Genomic DNA, 18,720 nt, shown 5'->3' with positions numbered 1-18,720 from the left:
CCTTTTAACACTGATGCAACTTATGATTGAAAAATTCAAAGTACATTTATTATCAAAGTATGTATACAGAATACAACTCTGACATTCGTCCTCCCGCAGGTAGCCTTGAAACACCATTGAACCCATTCTTAGAAAAACATTAAGTACACAATGCGCAAAAAAAGAACAAATTGCACAAACAGCAAAAGCCGGCGAACAACATCAAACCAGAGTCCAGTAGCACTCAGTTCCGTTCCCTGCAGGTCACAAAGCCATTCTTTGCTGAAACATTCCAGTCCACTTCACTAGCCCTGATCAAGCATTCAAAACCAGCAAAAAAAAAATGGCAACCAGAATCCACAGACACGTGCAACATGAATCTCAAAGTCCCACAAAATGAATCCACGTCTTGCCTTTCAATCCTTGCAACATGGATCGCAAAACTCCTGCACTTTCCTCCAATAGCAGCTAGCAAGAGAGAGCAAGACTGGTCAAATGCAGGCAGATGGTGCTGAACACCCACTCATCCTCCATTCTTGCTCGACACCACAAACAGACAGAAGCAATGCAGTCCATCATGGGCTCGTGCCCCACCTCCATGTTTGTGCACACTCTGCCACAAACTTCACCGAACTCCTTCAGGGATAGCAAAAGGGCGAGATTGCTCAATCAGCCCAAAAAGATGCCATCAAACTGTAAATCACAGGTCGCAATGCACACAGCTTAGTAGCAGAATCGTATTTGAAAGGAGTAGTAGTAAAAGTAGTTAATTTGTGCATTATCTGCATGATATCCTGTGTTCACTGGCGCCATCTTTAGAACAATATAAAACAGTCTTTCTAGATTTGGCAGTCCTCCCATTTTTCTATATAGGTACATTTACCCTATACTTCTTTAAGTCTCATCCTTAAATGCCCGGTTAATTTAACCACTGATCTGTCAACAGAGAGCGGTTTCTCTTCCACTTTTGCTAAATGGCTTCCATTTCAGAACACTGGCCTAATCCCACTTGAAAGCTTCCTCCTCTAACACACTTGCTCTCTTCCATAACTATAAATCTTACTGAATTACATTAGCTATTACAAAATATTTTCTCACTGCCATTCTTACAACCCAATCAACGTTATTTCCACACCTATATACAGAATAATTGTAGCCTCCCCTCTGCACACTATCCGACCTCCTTGATGGGCTTGCTACATGCTGCTTACAACATTTCTCCTGATTGCAACTTATAAATTCTGTGCCTTCTACACCTTTACAGATTAATGGAATCCAGTTAATTGGCAAGTGACCTCTTCCACTATTAATGGCCTAATTTCTTTTCTACTTCTTAACTTTTCCTATAATTTACTCAACTATCTCCCTCAGATAGCTACTTGGGGGACTACATCAACTTCCTAGAATGTGACATTCCCTTCTTGGAGTTCCAATTTAAGATGGCGCTGGTAAAACACAGCACTTCTGTCTGGTGGCTAACGAAACAAGGAAAGCAACTAAATATTTTCTTAATTACATTTTTTTCTGGCAAATGTTCATCACAAACAATAGTCTATAACTTCCCTTTGGACTGGAAGGCAATCTGATGTGGCAGAACCAAGCCACGGTGAGACGGTGGGCCCATTGCCAAGAGTGAAGAAAACCTGAGGTTCGATCAATTTAAGCGCTGTGCCAATCCAGACAGGCCAAATCAAGGTGGCAAGTTCTGGCCACCAGAGCGTACCAAATGGCTTTTTAGAGCAGTTTGTTGTTGAGCCATCTATTAGGGGAACAGTTATACTGGATTGGGTGTCATGTAATAAACTGGAGGCGATTAGGGAGCTTAGGAGGCAGTGATCACAATACGGGGTCCTGGTCCCAGAGCGTGTCGAGGCACATGAACCCGATGTTTGGACATCGATTTAGGCACTGGGTCAAATTGAAAAGGTCAAGGTGTCAGGACACCGAGGTGAGGAATGGATTGGTTCAGCTCACTGCTCCACGACTTGGCTCTGCACTGAACAATGGGTCTCTGATTCTCTCAGCAGACTTCAATTTTGAATGCCATGGCTTGCAGTTATTGGTTGTGTTCTTTTTCTCTGCACATTGGATGCTTAGCAGTCTTTATTTTTTCTGAGTTTCTTTATTTCATGGCTGCCTGTAAGGAGAAGAATCTCAAGGTTGTATACCGTATACATACTTTGATAGATGTACTTTCAACTTTGTTCTTTACTGACGATTCTTATACCATTTCTTCTCACAGTTGTGATCATTCTTTAAACCAAAACTGCCACTTCATTTTTTTCTTAGTTCAAACCCTCAATCTCATCCCAAAGTCCTAAAACCAGCCTTGGCTTTTTAAAGGCATTTTTCTACTCCTGATGTTCCACTCTAATGCAAAATATTTAAAGTGAGTACATCCTTTTATCAAGACCACACCAAGGAAAAACAGATCTCTATCTTCACACACAAAATAGTTGTCTTTGATTTTTTCAAGAGGCATTTGGAGAGTCTGCAGTTACCTTTAATAATCTTCCAGATTGTGAAAGTGCCAAGACACCAAAGAAGTTTCCAAACGCAGCATTTCTGATGAGTTTCTAAGATAAGAAAACACACATTGAGTTAATACAATGGTGTGATAGCTGGTTGCGTGGTTTAGGGTTATTTGTGTTTCGTATTCTCCCTGTCTGTTCCCATCACTGTCTACCAGTGACAGGAAATGATTGAGGAAAATGATTCTTCTGTGCAAATGTGCTAGACTTGCATTGAGAACTTCAGAAAATCTGACCCACCATGAACTGTTCTCTTGATGTGGCAAAGAAGGTTGAATGAGGGTTCTTTAAATATTATGGTTACGAAAGTTCATTACCATTAGTGGTTGGTGCAATAACCAGGGGACACAAATCTAAAGTGAAGATCAAGAGATACAGGGTAGACACAGGTAAAAGCTGTTTTATATATTGAACACAGAAAGAAGTAATAACTCAGGAATTCATTGCCTGCAAATATAGTTGAGACAGAATTAATGAATTTCAAAGGGCAATTGGACAGACAAGAGGGAGAATAATTCACAGGGCTATGGGTGTGAAGGAATAGGAATGAAACAGATTGCTCTACAAGGAGTTGGCTCAGATTCAACATCAATGGCTTCCTTCTGCATTACAAAACGTTTAAGTGGAATAAAATAAACAGTCCACCATTCATGGCATGCAAGACCAGCAATATTAACAAACCATCCTATGGCATATCCCATTGCTTTAGACCATCAAAAGAACACAACAGGATTCTAATCAGCAGCATGTCTTCCCACCATTCCTGGCTTGAAAACCTAGTGATAATTCACTAGTCAGGAGCAAGAGCAAGCAGATCACTTTTACTTGTTCCTCACTGAGAGAAGAACAAATCTTAAACCACCCCTTTCTCCTGCTATTAGAACCAAATTAGAAATTCAAAACAGCAACAGTGAAAACAATTCCAAATTTAAATCTCAACCCAACCACATGATGGCTCAGTGGTTCCATAGCCACCCAACAAGTAATCCAGAAATCCCAGCTTGGTTGACAATAATTCAGAACGGGAATGTATGGCGTAATCATTTGTGAAGTGATTACTTTATTCCTGTCTAAACATTCAAGGATTGAGCAACAAAGATTAATAGATGCCTGTGTAAGAATAAGGCTACCCTTTATGTGCAACAAATATCCACTCACATCATCTTGCAGCACTGGAAGAGGTCTCTGCAGCCTTCTGATACACATCAGTTCTCTGTACTTGCTCATTGCCCTCTCTCTTCAACATACTTCCATGATAATTTAATCTCTTCCCTATAGATACTGTTAGGCATTCCACAGTTTACCAACTTAATTTAAAAGAAATTCTTAATACCTGTGACAATGAGAGAGTCACATAATGTAGAAAACAGGCTCTTCAACCCACTGTGTTTTCCTTAGCCATCTGGGGCCCATCTCTGCTAAACCTATTTTGGATCACACTGTCCATAGTATTCTTTGGCATGACATTTCAAGAGCTATTTGCACTACCTCCTAATGTGATAGTGCTGGCCTCCATCAGCTCCCGCAGGAAAAGCATTCCAGATTTAAATCAACCTCAATGAGGTGAACAAAAAATTATTCCTTAAATTCCTTACCTTCTATCTTAAACTCTAGCTCTAGACGCCTTTGCTAAGGAGGAAAGCTCCTCACTACCTAAACTCTGGCTTCTCACGGCTAAAATCCTCTATCAATATTGATAGAATTGTTAATGGAAGCATTGAGATATATAAATGCTCCATAGCATTAATTAAATGATGCCCTTTTATCACCAGCTCAGACAAGAATATATTTTTGGAATTCAACATACCAAAGTTCTGAAATTTCTGATAACTTTTATTAGATCAACTCAATCAGTTTAGCTACAATGAAAATAAACCCACTTTCTCAAGTGCTCTGTTTTTCAAGATTGCACTTTTCTGCTGCAAGAAGACTGAACAAGATGTGGTGTTGTAGCTTCAGCATAACTACTTACTAAATATTTTTATAACTCTAGTTACGAAACTAAAGGTTCCATTTATTTCTCCCCACCTCCTACCCATTCAATAGTTTTATCACTTTGTTCTCCCACCTTCAAACACATGAAAATGTGTTACAGTATACTTCTGTTAATTGAACACCCTCACGACTCTGGTGGTGCCAGAGCAACAGATTTTTCAAACCACTGGATTTTTTCTTTGTATTATTCTTACAGCACACATCTTACAGATGGTGACAAGATGGTATACAGGAGTGAGATAGATCAGCTAGTTGAGTGGTATTGTAAGAACAACCTTTAAGGTCAACATCAGCAAAGCTAGAAACTTCATACTTTAGGAAGGGGAAGTTAGTCGAACACTCATCAGTCCTGTTTGAGAGGTCTGCAGAGGAAAGTGTGAGCAGCTTCAAGTTTCTGGATGTCAACATTTTAGAGGATCTATCTCCTGGGCGCGGCTCAGAGAAAGTGTGCAGCATCTCTCCCTTCTGAGAAGTTTAAGGAGATTCATCATGTCAAAGATTCTGACAAACTTTTGCAGGTGTATGGTGGAAAATATTCTGGCTGATATTGAAATTCCAATGCATAAGAATGCAAGAAGCTACAGGAAATGGTGAATGCAGCCAGATCTAGTACACCTGCAGCTCTCCCTTCTATTGAGGACACTTTCAAAAGGCAATGTCTCAGAAAGACAACATCCATCATCAAGGACACCCAGCACCCAGGCTATGCCTTTTTTTCAATGCTGCCATCAGGCGGGAGGTACAGGAGCCTGAAGACCAACACCTCAAGATTCAATAGCAGCTTCTTCCCCACTGCGATCAGGTTCTTAAACCAAGCTGAAAAACCCAGACCATATTTCTTTCTCACTTTCTCTACACTTGTACTAGTATCTGATGTTTGTTGTTCATTTTCGTGCTGGTGTAATTTAGATGCAAGTTGTATTAGCATGTTTATCATTTTGAAATGAAATATGCTTCTGCAGCTACAAAAGCTCATTTTCAAGGCATTTATGCTTTTAAATATGATATACAATGGGACAAAAATATTCCAATGAATCTGATGAGTTTAAAGGAAGACCTTCCTGCAACCCCACAAACATACACCAAATCTTAAACACAGCATGGGACAGTTTCTACTTATGAAAAAAACTGAAATAGACAGTCAGGATCTGCCATCTGTACACATTTCAGAAGCTCCAACCTGGTCACACACCACGTCCATTGTACCAGTAATAGAGGCCAACCTTGGCAGATAGCAGGTCTGCATGGAATGAGGACTTAGTGTAATAAGGAATAAACTAGATAGCAAACCATCAGATACAGATTTTCAGAAATACTGAAATACTGCAATACTGCTAAACTCCTTGGAAAATGTTATTTATTCAATCCACACAAACTCCCTTTGCTCTTCTCCCAACAGATATTGCATCTTGCACATTTGACACCTAATTCAACATGACCAATATTATAACATCTCCATCTTTGTACATGATCACAGAGAAAGTGATAACATCCAAGTTTTACATTGCTCTAAAATAGCTAAAATTACATACAACATGAAGACACCTGCACTCAATGTAAGTTTCAAGCATCATACTTAAAATCCCATTTGCAACCACACACACCTTTTTAGTTTTCGTAATATCATGTTTCATTTTAATCTGCTTCAGGACTGCTTGCAGAGGGATCTTCTCATTGAACTGCAGGACCTATTAGCAAAGAGAAATCAGAATTAAAAAAAAAATCACTACACATCTTAAACAAGGAACCAATGGCCGAGGAATGCAAGAGAGTAACAGCCATTAGAGTCACCAATTCAGCAAAGGCAACTTCCAATTGAACTGCACCAAACCAATTTACATTGTTCAACCAGGTACACAACCGAACCACTTCCACCAACTAAGACATGTCCAATCCCAGGATGAACTGTTAAAGGAATTCTGAGATTGGCCAATTTGCCTCAATGACATCAGTAGCACTATCTGCAATCATTACTGAATTAACCTTCACTACTATTAAATGCCTTGGTGTGTACAGGTGTCCCCCGCTTTTCAAACGTTCGCTTTACGACACCTCGCTGATACAAAAGACCTACATTAGTTACCTCTTTCCGCTAACAGAAGGTGCTTTCACTGTTACGAAAAAAGACAGCGCGCGATAAAAGGCAGTGCGCGCCCGAACAGCCAAGCTCCTCCCCCGGAACTGCATTCTAGCCGGCATTGTTAAACACATGCCTGTGAGCATCTGTGCTTTATGTCAATTTATTTGGAGCATCTGTTAGCAAGGTGAGTTCTAAGGTATCGGAAAAGCCTAAAAGAGCTCATAAGGGTGTTACACTTAGTGTAAAACTAGACATAATTAAGGGTTTCGATCATGGTGAACGAAGTAAGGACAAAGTGAGTTTGGCTTGTGGAAGTTGACGAAGATGATGCTGAAGAGGTTTTGGCATCCCATGACCAAGAACTGATAGATGAAGAGCTGATGCAATTGGAAGAGGAAAGGATAACAATCAAAACCGAATGCAGCAGCAAACGGACCGAAAGTGAAGTCGTCCAGGAACTGAGCTTGAAGCAACTGCGTGAGATTTTCGCTGCAATGATTGCAGAAAAGTACAACTTTAATTTTGAAAAGGTATGTAGTTTTAGGGCATATTTGCAGGATGGTTTGAGTGCTTACAAAGAACTGTATGATAAAAAAAAATGCATGAGGCTAAGCAGTCAAGCATACTGTCATTTTTCAAGCCTTCCACTTCAGCCACAGCAGACGACAAACCTCAACCTTCGACATCAAGGCAGGCAGACATAGAAGAAGATGACCTGCCTGTTAGATGTAAACAGACAACAATGAGATGACACCCCAGTGTCCCACCACCCCAACCCCCGGGTTGCGGACTGATACATTGCCGCGAAGCATGGAGTAGTGCAGCGGTAGCCAGGACGCACCCAGCATACCTTTTAAGAAAAAAAGCCAAAATAAACAAGCTGATTAATTAGGTGCCACCCGGCACATAAATGTCAGCCCAGATCAGAGGCAATTGCCCATTGCGTCGCCTCTGATCTGGGCCGACATTTACGTGCCAGGCGGCACCTAATTAATTAGCTTGTTTATTTCGGCTTTTTTCTTAATGATGTGCTGGGTGTGTCCTGGCTACTGCTGCACCACTGCATCCTTCGCAGATCAGTATCGGTCCGCGGCCTGGAGGTTGGGGACCACTGCACCACCCTAGCCTCCGACGACTCAGCCTAACACACCATCATCAGTGTGCTCAGCGCTGTTCCAATTCTGGTAAGTAATACTACACTGTACATACATTAGTTCTACTTTATATAGCCTGTGTATTTTTATGTGCTATTTGGTATGATTTGGTAGCTTCATAGCTTCAAGGTTACTGGAGAGAGTGTTTCTGCTGAGAGCGCTTGTGAGATTTTTGCTACTGTGGACAGTGTGGCAATGATTGTAGGAAAGTATTTCTACTTTATATAAGCTGTGTATTTATCATATCATTCCTGCTTTTACTATATGTTACTGTTATTTTAGGTTTTATGTGCTATTTGGCATGATTTGGTAGGTTACTTTTTGGGTCTGCGAATGCTCACAAATTTTTCCCATATAAATAAATGGTAATTGCTTCTTCACTTTACGACAATCCGGCTTACGAACTGTTTCACAGGAACGCTCTACCTTCGGATGGCGGGGGAAACCTATATTCTTAATTACCAAACAAAATGTTGGCAACCACCACAAAAGGAGAAGTCAGGTATCTAAAACTGCAGGTCAAAAAGGCAGCTTTAGGGAGAGCTTTACAAAGATTATGTAGGGATGTTCAGGCATCTAACAGAAAATCAAAAGGAACAGTTCAAGTCGTACTCTGCTGATGAATGAACTGCATCAGATCTACTTACTCACCCATAACTTAAAAAAACAGGAAAAGTCGCCAACCACCCCTTCAAACCTGTTCCACCATTTTTAAAGATTATGACCTCAGTACCACGCATTTAATTCTCGATTCTATCACAGCTGAGTCTGTATCATCTACATTTTAAATTAGCACAGAGGTACACAACAGCCCTTGAGGTGTGGAAATTCCAAAGATGCTCCATTCAAGGCAGCGATGGTTCAGAGGTAGTGCTGCTGCCTTGCAGCTCCTATGTAACCAGTCTGGCACGGTACAATGGTGATTGGCACAACACTTTACAATATCATCCACCCGGGTTCAATTCCCACCGTTGCCTGTGAGGAGTTTGTACGTTTTCCCCATGACCGCGTGGGTTTCCTCTGGGTGCTCTGGTTTCCTTCCACAGCCCTAAGATGTACCAATTGGTAGGTTAATTGGCCATTGTAAATTGTCCCATGATTAGGCTAGGATTTGATTGGGGGATTGCTGGGAAGCACTGCTTGAAGGGTGGGAAAGGCCTATTCCGAGCTGTATCTCAATAAATAAATGATCTCTGATGCTACACACATGGAATCCACATGTTCTCCTTGTGACCACCCACACTCCCCTGGGATGTTTTGGTTTCCTGCAATCCATAGATGTACTGATTGTTTAGAGGCCAGTGCAAGTTGTCTATAATGTAGATGGGTAATAGGAGAATCATACAGTATGCAAACAGGCCCTTTGGCCCACCAAATCCCTGCTTACCATCAATTATCCATTTTACACAGCTCTAACACTGATCTAATTTTTAATATCCCACCACTCTCATCAACTGAAGAGGTAGGACACTGAGAAGTGCTGTGGAACAGAGGGATCTGGAAATACAGTTCCATAATTCCTTGAAGGTAGTGTCAAAAGAACAATAGTGTGCAAATGAAGATGGTGGCACGACGCAGCTCGCAGCGGCCACTCCAGTGGTGATGTCTGTTATTTGTCAAGTAGGGTGCTGTGCACAATCTTGATTTGATGGAGACGGACGTGACAGCATGGAAGAACATCTGGTGAAACTTCTGAAATGCCTGTTTCACTGCCGCTGCTGCTACTGTGTGGTCCAGAATCTCCGGAGGAGAAGGCCGTGAGTCCTCGGCTTTGCTTGTTGCTTGGCGGCCGGGGCGGAGTCGAAGCACTCGGCAGAGGATGGTGCTCAGAGAGGCTGTATCGGAGGGGCTGGTCGGAGGCTCGAGGTTTTTGGATGTACTCAGAGTCCGCTGCGGTTGGGTGCTTCCAATGGTGCTGCATCAGCAAGTTGGCGGCCCTTGGTGGTTCATGGCAGGGAGACTTTCTCCCTTCTACCGTCTGCGTGAGATGATGAGGCTATCAGGACTTTGAGACTTTTTTTTTAAAACTGTGCCCATGGTCTGCTCTTTATCAAATTATGGTATTGCTTTGCACTGTTATAACAATATATTATAATTATGTGGTTTTGTCAGTTTTAGTCTTGGTTTGTCATGTGTTTCTGTGATATCATTCTGGAGCAACGTTGTATCATTTTTTAATGCAGCGGTCCCCAACCACCGGGTCGCAAAGCATATGCTACCGGGCCGCGAGGAAACGATATGATTTGGTGATAGGAGTCAGCTGCACCTTTCCTCATTCCCTGTCACGGCCACTGTTGAGCTTGAACGCACACGAGGTCATTACACATGCGTCATCCATGTCAGCGCGGGAAGGAGATCAACTCCTCGAGCTTGCAAATGACGGCAGGCTGAAAAGTATGTTTGACATAACATCTTTGCTGGCATTCTGGATCAAAGTCAAGGCTAAATATCCTGAGACAGCCACGAAAGCACTGAAAATGTTGCTTCCATTTCCAACATATCTCTGCAATGAATGCAACGAAAACTATATTGCGGAATAGACTGGACATAAGGAACCCCCTTTGAGTATCGCTGTCTCCCATCACCTCTCGATGGCACCGTCTTGTTGCAGGGAAACAAGCCCAGGTCTCCCACTGATTCAACGATATTGGTGTGTTGCAATGATTTTATATGCTCATACCGAGAAAATATATGCTGTGTGTTTAATATCCAAACATTACTTAAAATGTTATGATGCTATTGACTTATATAACCATATAACAATTACAGCACGGAAACAGGCCATCTCTGCCCTTCTAGTCCATGCCGAACGCTACTCTCACCTAGTCCCACCAGCCTGCACTCAGCGCACAACCCTCCATTCCTTTCCCGCCCATATACCTATCCAATTTTTCTTTAAATGATAATATTGAACCTGCCTCTACCACTTCTACTGGAAGTTCGTTCAATACTTACTTCAAGTTCCCCTGTCCTCCCCTGATAATTGACTTATCACTATATTCATGCGAGGAAAATATGCGCTGTGTGTTTAATATTAAATTCGTTAGATAAACCCTTTTAGAAACAAAATTGAGTGTATTAGCCACTTATCACCTACATTCCGGTTGTGATTAACACCCCCCCCCCCCAAAACAGAATCGCCAAAAAGGATTTGTAGAAAAAAAGCGACACGTACACACATGCGCACACAGGTGCCCGTGCAAGGCTTCATGGTCATGGTAGTCTTTCTTGGGGTAAACACAACGTATTGAACTGCTACTCTTGTCCGTTGGCAACCCTACCCCGCCAACCCCCCGTCGGCCAGTCCACAGTGCAAAAAAAGTTGGGGGCACCTGTTTTAATGCATGCATTTCTAAATGACAATAAACGAGGACTGAGTGTTCTCATAATCTAAAAATCTAAAAAAACTCTTAGGCACCCAAAATTTTTAATGCAAGTTTTGTTTTAGATGTTTACTGTCTTCTGCATTAATGAATCAGTACAAAAGAACAAATTTTAGATTTCTAAACATTTATTATCCAAGAAGTTAAATGTTACACAATTTTTTTGTATTTTGTTAAAGTAACATATTAAGGAATAGACCACATTTTAAATTAAAATCTTGTTTACTTTGTAGGTATACAGCCCAGTGCATGATTAAACAAAGATAACAAACAGGTGCCAATGATCAATGACATAATGAGTTGAATGAACTAAATTGGTAAACTGAAACAGAAATGGGTGTAGAAGGAATCAAACTGGGTAAAAGACAAGCAAACAGGTGAGGATGTGGCAGATATGACAGCTTAACCTTCAACTCATCAATTCTTACACCATGGCAAGAGTGAGCACAGCAGCAAGACACATCCTGCATTAGCAATGACTCTCCCAAGCAGAAATTTTGCAGCAGACAGGAGTTTGGAGATGTGCTGTTCAAGCTCTTCTGAAGCACAAAGAAACGGGCAAGATTGAGGAGCAGAAGTGAAGTAGTCGGCCACAAAAACTGAGTGCAGCAGACGAGAGATACATCAAACTGATGCCCCTTTTAAATCGGAAGCAGTCCAGCACCGCTATTGGCTCTAAACTCACAGAAATCACTGGAACGCAAGTACACCCCTCTATAGTCCAGAGAAGTCTTGTCAGAAGTGTTGTTGCCTAAAAAGCCTTTCCTCCAAAGTGGAAACAAAGCCAGGAGACTCACCTACGCACAGAAACACAAGCACTGGGGTGTTGAGCAATGGCACCAAGTCCTCTGGACTGACAAGAGTCAAAATATGAAAAATTTGGGTCAAACAGGAGGGAGTCTGTACATAGAAGAGCTGGAGAGCATGACATGGACAAGTGTCTTCAGTCAACAGCAAAGCATGGTACTGGTTCCCCAAGTTTGGGGCTGCATTTCTGCAAATGGAGTTGGTGATCTGTTCCGAATTAATGGAATCCTCAGTGCTGAGAAGTACAAGCAGATTCTCACCCATCACACAATACCATCAGAGAGGCGTATGATTGGTTCCAACTTCATTCTGCAGCAGGACAATGACCCCAAGCACACAGCAAAGATCATAAAGAACTATCTTCAGCTAAAAGAACAAGGATTTCTACAACAGGTGATATGGCTTCCACAGAGCCCTGATCTCAACATCATCGAGGCTGTCTGGGAATATTTGGAGAGACCGAAGTGAGACAGTAAACATTTGCAGAAGAACTGCAGCAAGTTCTCCAAGATGCTTGAAACAACCTACCAGCCGATTTTCTTATAAAACGGCACAACAATGTACTTAAGAGAATTGATGCAGTTTTAAAGGCAAAGAGTGGTCACACCAAATTTTGATCTGATTTAGTTGTTTTGTTTTACTGTTCACTGCATCTCAAAGTAATATTTTTGATACTTAGAAACCTTTCACTTCATTATTTTTGAAAGCACCATTGCTTTATGGAGTTTTTTTTTCCCCACATATGCCTAAGACTTTGAGGCCAAAAATTTGGAGTACTGTGTGCACTTCTGGTCAACTTACCTACAGGAAAGATATCAATAAGATTGAAAAAATACAAAGATTTATAAGGATGTTGCTGGGACTTGAGGACCCGAGTATTAGGGAAAGGTTAAATAGGTTGAGACTTTATACCCTTGAGGTAGTCGGATGAGGAGAGATTTGATGGAGGTATACAAAATTATGAGTGATATAGATAGGGTAAACGCAAGCAGACTTTTTCCACTGAAGTTGGATGAGGGTAGAACTATGTTAAGGGTGAAAGTTGAAATATTCAAAGGGTACCTGAGGGGGAGTTTGTTCACTCGGGTGGGGGGGGATTGAAAGTACATGGATGGGAGGGGTACAGAGGGCTATGGTGCAGGTGAAAGTCGATGGGACCAGGTAGAAAATCAGTTGGGCGTGGACTAGATCAGCCGATCAGTTGCATAGTGGCATCAGCACCAGACTTTGAGGCGAATGGTTCGTATCTGGCTGGCTCCTTGCATACTTTCAATCTGTGCTGGGTTGAACGTCAAGCTAACAACTCAATATCATAAAAACACTGACAAAATGCAAAGGAAATGGCAGGGTTGCCACCCAATGCACCACAAAGTGTGAAACGGAACAGCAAGTGACTAGATGGACCTGTTTCTACACTGCAGTGTTGTATGACTCCATAACTTCCCTCATCCCCCAGATTCCACCATTAATTTAAAGCAAGGAATTAGGAAGGTATATGACATGTTAGCATTTATTACAGACGATTTGAATGGGATGTGTGAGGAAACCAGAGGACTTCAACGAAACCTGCGCAGTCACAGTGGGTACGTGCAAACTTCACACGGACAGTACCAAGGCTGGGATTGAACCCAAGTTTCTGGTGTTATGTGGCTGTAGCTTCACTAGCTGTTGCACTGTGCTATCCAAATACATGCCAGGTAGCGAAGAGAAATTATGAAAATAAGGAAACTGTGAAACTGCTCTTCAAGCCACAATACACATGAAGGTTGACTGTCCTACACCTGAAGAAAATATTGGGACAAAAAATTTAAATCCTCCATAATACAGTAACATATCACCTGCCTTAAATGTTTGCTGTACTGTATGTTGTTCTTCAATGATCCGTGATCAAGTATGTCCATGTCCCTTTGAACATCATAATCACCCAATTTCCCAAGGATCATTTCATTTATTCTCTTTGCTTATTGACCTTATCAAAATCCTTCCAAAGATCTAAATACAGCACATTTCCTATGTCCTCTTCATCTTTTCGACTAGTTATGTCCTCAAAGCACTTCAGGAAATTAATCAAACATGATTCACCTATGCTGATTTTGCTCAACCTTACTATTCTCCACAGTGTTCTGACAGTACACCTTTCATTACAGATCCCAACATTTTCATTATCTGTCCAATATTATCCTGTTACTGTTTGAGGTAACTTTATTTTTTTATTCTTTCTTACTTTTCTTCTAATATTTGTATATCTGTGCATTTGTAATGCTACAGTAACACAGTAATTTCCTTTGGATTCAATAAAGTATCTATCTAATTGGTCAAAAGCTCCCCATTTAGCCTCTCCCTCTTTTTGTGCAGTTCACCATACTCGCTACCATCAAATCCACAGAACTGCAAAATCTGCAGCACAGAACTTTCGAAAAGAGTATCCAGCATCTCAAAACAATCTTTTTCAAATTTTGGTATATAGATCAGCATGTTCTTGGGCTGACTGGTTTCAAGCTCACCAACTTCTATAATACTATTTTTTCAGCTAATATTTTGTTCCTTCATTTTCAAAACACATTTGTCTCCTGTCTATATCTTGCAGGTTTTATACACATATTTCCTCAAAGAAAAAACAAAATTGTTTAATTCCTTTGCTATTCCTCATGAGAACCCCTTTGGGGACATTTTTTTGGTCATTCATTCTTAGGGTTTTCTTCTGTTTCATAGATGTCTACAAAGAGTAATTTCAGACTGTGTACTGTATACATTCTGATATCAAATTGAACCATTGATCCATTATAAGTTTTGTCTGTCTGGAAAGGGATCACACTTGTGAATTGGTGTTGTTAATGAAAAATAGAAGGGGAGGGAAACAGTAACAGGAATATCAAGGAGAACTCAATGTGCATTAGTCTCCAACCTTTTATATCCTCTGCACATTGTCTCATTAAACATAGCGTCTAACCTGTGCCAGGGCCAAGCTGAAGCCAGGACGAGCCGTTTCACGAGTTGCTGCCAGGCCCTCAATGAGTCGCTTGAGCGCATATTGAAGCTCGTCACCCTGGAAACAGAGTGAAGAATTACTCTAAATTTGTACTGGGTGAAGAAAGCGTCCATAGCTTACGGCATCCAAAGGCAAATGGATGACATAAACTGTGACATTCTGACATTAAACATCAAAACTGGATGAATGGCAAGAGAGATTAGTGAGGAAATATAAAGGAAATGTACGTGAATAAAATGGCTGATGCAGAGGAAAGGTCACAAAGTAAATTAGGAATAAGAGTAGAGAGGTAGCTGGGGGGGACGGGGAACAAACATAGCTGGAGAGACGAGCCAAAGGAAAGAGAAATGAACAGGGAAGAGGTAAAATAGGCTAATGAATGGAGGACAGGATAATGGTGTAGTCTATATCTTAATAGGAAATGGACTAGATTAAGAATAAAAGAGCTGGATCTAACAAAATGGCAGGAAGAGATTGGTACAGATGACCCCAAAGGACAATGCATTTACATATGGAAGCAGGGAGAGAGAAGAATTGATCTTGATGTTGGGGATGGAGGCAGCTAGATTGAGGTGGGAGACGAGGTAAGCAGAGACAGGTACCTGGATTGGGGGAGGGGATTAACAGGGAATGGACCAATTCTTACATCTGGCAAGATGGGCAAGGAGATAGATTCTGAAAAGCCTTCGTGCGGGAGGAGTGGGATAGATAGGCTAATATCTGAAGATACAGGAGATTGTAGATGCTGTCTTCTGGAGCAAAAATCAAGCAGCTGGAGAATCGCAGCAGGTCAAAGAACATCCATGCAGGCACAGGGAAAGTCAAACTTTTGGATCAAGTCCCAGTATCTGAACTGGAGGAAAGAAAGAAGGTATAAAGATGGTGATGCAAGAAAGGGCTGGTAAATGATAGGTGGGCTGAGGAGAGCAGGGATGTGGGGTGGGGTTTGGAGCACAGCCACCCCTCCCCTCCTGCCCACACAGTCACCACCCTCTCTGCAAATATGTGACCCAATTCTGCCCCCCCCCACCGACCTCCCCTCCCTAACACCTCCACACTGACTGGTATTCCCCACCCCTTCCGCACTGTGCCCCCCACAGCACTGACCGGGCATTCCACCACCCCCTACCACCAGTCCTCCTCCCTCATCTCATCTCCCAGCACCTCCTCACAGTCCCTTGCTCCCAGTCTTCCTAGTCCCATTCTAACAACCTCACAGTCACATCCTCTCCCCACTCTCAGTCCCACTTACGACCACCCGTCCCTGTACCCCCTTCCCACTAGCGCTGCTCAGTCCCTTCCTCCCTATTCCCCCTCCTCGCCTAGTTATCCCCCCCCCCCCCACCACCACTCACCTCGCTGCTCCTCAGGTACTCGAGCAGTCCACTGATGCCACTCAGCCGCACCTCCTGCTCAGGTTTGGCGATGTCCCAGAAGAAGTCGAGGAACTCACGGTTTTGCTGAAGTAACCTCTTGGTACCGGCGACCCCCGCACCAGCCTCTGGCCGGTCGCCGGGCACCGCGTTCCCCTCCTGCTCCACCATGCTGCCGCTGGGGTCCTCCGCAAGGTCACCACCCCAAGCGACTGCCCGACAACGCGCCTGCTGTTTCGTCGGTGCAGTTTACCGACATCCCACTGAATGCCAATCAGGTATTCTGCAAGCAGTAACGGGGTGGACGGCCACTCTCGGTCTGCAGCAACACCCAATGTTTTGGGGCCCTCGAGAGGATCCGATGTCATGGGGGTGGTGGCGAACCGGGGCAAGGATCGTCGGTGTTTCGGGTCGAATCTCTGCAGAAGGACTGCTGCACGTTGTGAGTGGCTTCAGACTCCAGCATCCGTGGTCTCCTGTGTGTCAGCGTCCACTCTGGTTCGGGGAACGTTCATGTCCGAGCGGAGGAATCATCAGCTTGTACCGCTGAAGGGTCCCGCACCTCAACATTGTCCCAGCAAAGCTGAGCATCTCCATTTCATTGAAGGTAGTTTATATTTCACCTCACAGTTTTCCAACGTCTGCAGTTCTAGGGCTACTAGGAATCTAACACCCTTGGGAAGCTTATTTTAAAATCTAAGGTTGTTCGATTTCAAGCGACATACGCGCGAGAGGAGTCGTATAACAAAGCGACTGAATGAAGTTTCATGAAGGGAAAACAGGGATGAAGTGGAGGCACCCGATTTAATTATTTCTGTGACTTTTGCAGCGGATGAGGAAGAGGACAGTGACCGGAGGCGATGGACGGGGGTGAACATTTGTTCCACGGTGACAGTGACAGACAGAGGGAGGCGGCGCGGGCCAGGCCGGTTACCATGGAGCCGGGGGCTTGTCTGTGCTCGGCAGAAGGACATGGCGGATTTTGACAGTTACAATGATCGGCAGCAGTTTGGCTGCGGCGGGGTCCGGGGGTAGGTACCAGGGGAGAGTTTGTGGGAAATGGGTGCCTGGTGGTGGGCCCAGGCGTAGTACCGGGAGAGGGGGTGAGGGTGGGGATGGGGGTAGTACCGGGAGAGGGGGTGGTGGTGGGCCCAGGTGTAGTACTGGGTGAGGGGGTGGTGGGAGTTGTCCCTGGGGTAGTACCAGGAGAGGAGGTGAGGTTGGCCCAGGGGTAGAACCGGGAGAGGGGGTGGGGGTGGGCCCAGGGGTAGAACCAGGAGAGGGGGTGAGGGTGGGGATGGGGGTGGGTTCAGGGGTAGAACCGGGAGAGGGGTGGGGGTGGGCCCAGGGGTAGTACCGGAGGGGCTGCTGGAGTTCAGGCCAGGGGTAGTATCAGCTGGGGGTGGTTCTAGGAGTAGAGTGAGAGGGGTGAGGAGTTGGTTGTGGTGAGTCCAGGGGTCGTATCATAGGGGTGGGGGCCTGGTGGTGGTGGGTCTAGCGGTAGTATCAGTGGGATTGGAGCTGGTGGTCCCAAGGGTAGTACTGACTGGGGTGGGGGGGGGGTCTGGTGATGGGCACAGAGGTAGTACTGGACTATGTGTTGGATCAGCACCAGAAGGGCAGGTGGCTGAATTTAGGTACAGGGAGGAGGTTTTGAGGGATATCGGGTGAAGGTATGGGAGGGGTGTGATTAGTGGACTTTGTGTAAGTATGGAGCTGTTGGGGTAGGTACTCTGGGTGGGGACAGCTGCCGGAGGTTGGTACCAGGCTGAGGCCGAAGGTTGACACGGGGAGAAGATTTGGCAGAGGGGGAGGAGGAGGGTAATGGGTAAAGATTCTGGGGAAGGTGTTTGTGGGAATGAGTGTATCTCCCAGGTGTGTGACAGTAGGTAACTGGGTTTTGCTTGAGGGTGCCTGGTTGGCGTTGGCTTTGGGACAAAGCAGGCTGGAAGATGTATGTGGGTCTGTCAACACCCCACTCCCCAGGATTACCCACCGAAACCACACACATGCTCTGAATACATTATTCCTCAAAGTAACATAATTACATTTTGTTTGCACTTGTGTGGCTGTGCCACAGATTCGATTTAATTTTAACTTTTGTTGCCACGATGTTCTTTGCCTCACAAAATACACAGTTTAATAAACAGTCTGAGATTATCACTTCCATAGTCCAGCTGAGTAACTTTCATTTGATAGCTCAATTTGTATATTGAGACATTTATTTAAATCCAAAATTTCAGACTGGGTGTTCTCATGAAAGTGATATGCAGACCTTGCTAACTGGAAAAAAATATGCAAATCTTGTTCTCTCCAGTGTAAAGCTGTACTATTCATCCAGTGGAGGAAACTTATTTTAAAGCAGCATTTATTATGACATCAAAAGAGATGTTTATTTTTGCATAATGCTTTTTGTTATCGAGAATTTA

General features: G+C 43.5%; 2 protein-coding genes across 2 annotated transcripts in view; one reads left to right on the top strand and one right to left on the bottom strand.

The window, feature by feature from the left end:
- The window catches only part of mybbp1a (MYB binding protein (P160) 1a), a 102,773-nt gene extending 86,283 nt beyond the window's left edge, over positions 1-16,490 (bottom strand). Inside the window, exons 1-4 of the mRNA XM_072243624.1 lie at positions 16,274-16,490; positions 14,880-14,975; positions 6,110-6,193; positions 2,481-2,555 (exon numbers count right to left, since the gene is read on the bottom strand). Coding sequence (XP_072099725.1) covers positions 2,481-2,555; positions 6,110-6,193; positions 14,880-14,975; positions 16,274-16,462 — 444 coding nt within the window. The 5' untranslated portion in view covers positions 16,463-16,490. The remainder of the gene's footprint in view (positions 1-2,480; positions 2,556-6,109; positions 6,194-14,879; positions 14,976-16,273) is intronic.
- A 40-nt stretch (positions 16,491-16,530) lies between these two features.
- Positions 16,531-18,720, top strand: part of LOC140187835 (eukaryotic translation initiation factor 4H-like) — a 93,888-nt gene continuing 91,698 nt past the window's right edge. Inside the window, exons 1-2 of the mRNA XM_072243625.1 lie at positions 16,531-16,898; positions 17,121-17,322. Of these exons, the coding sequence (XP_072099726.1) occupies positions 16,559-16,898; positions 17,121-17,322 (542 nt within the window). The 5' untranslated portion in view covers positions 16,531-16,558. The remainder of the gene's footprint in view (positions 16,899-17,120; positions 17,323-18,720) is intronic.

Source organism: Mobula birostris, chromosome 25 (genome assembly GCF_030028105.1).
Source record: "Mobula birostris isolate sMobBir1 chromosome 25, sMobBir1.hap1, whole genome shotgun sequence".
In the NCBI taxonomy this organism is placed as follows: domain Eukaryota; kingdom Metazoa; phylum Chordata; class Chondrichthyes; order Myliobatiformes; family Myliobatidae; genus Mobula; species Mobula birostris.
The sequence above is the reverse complement of the archived record's forward strand: the minus strand, read 5'-3'. Positions and strand labels throughout refer to the sequence as shown.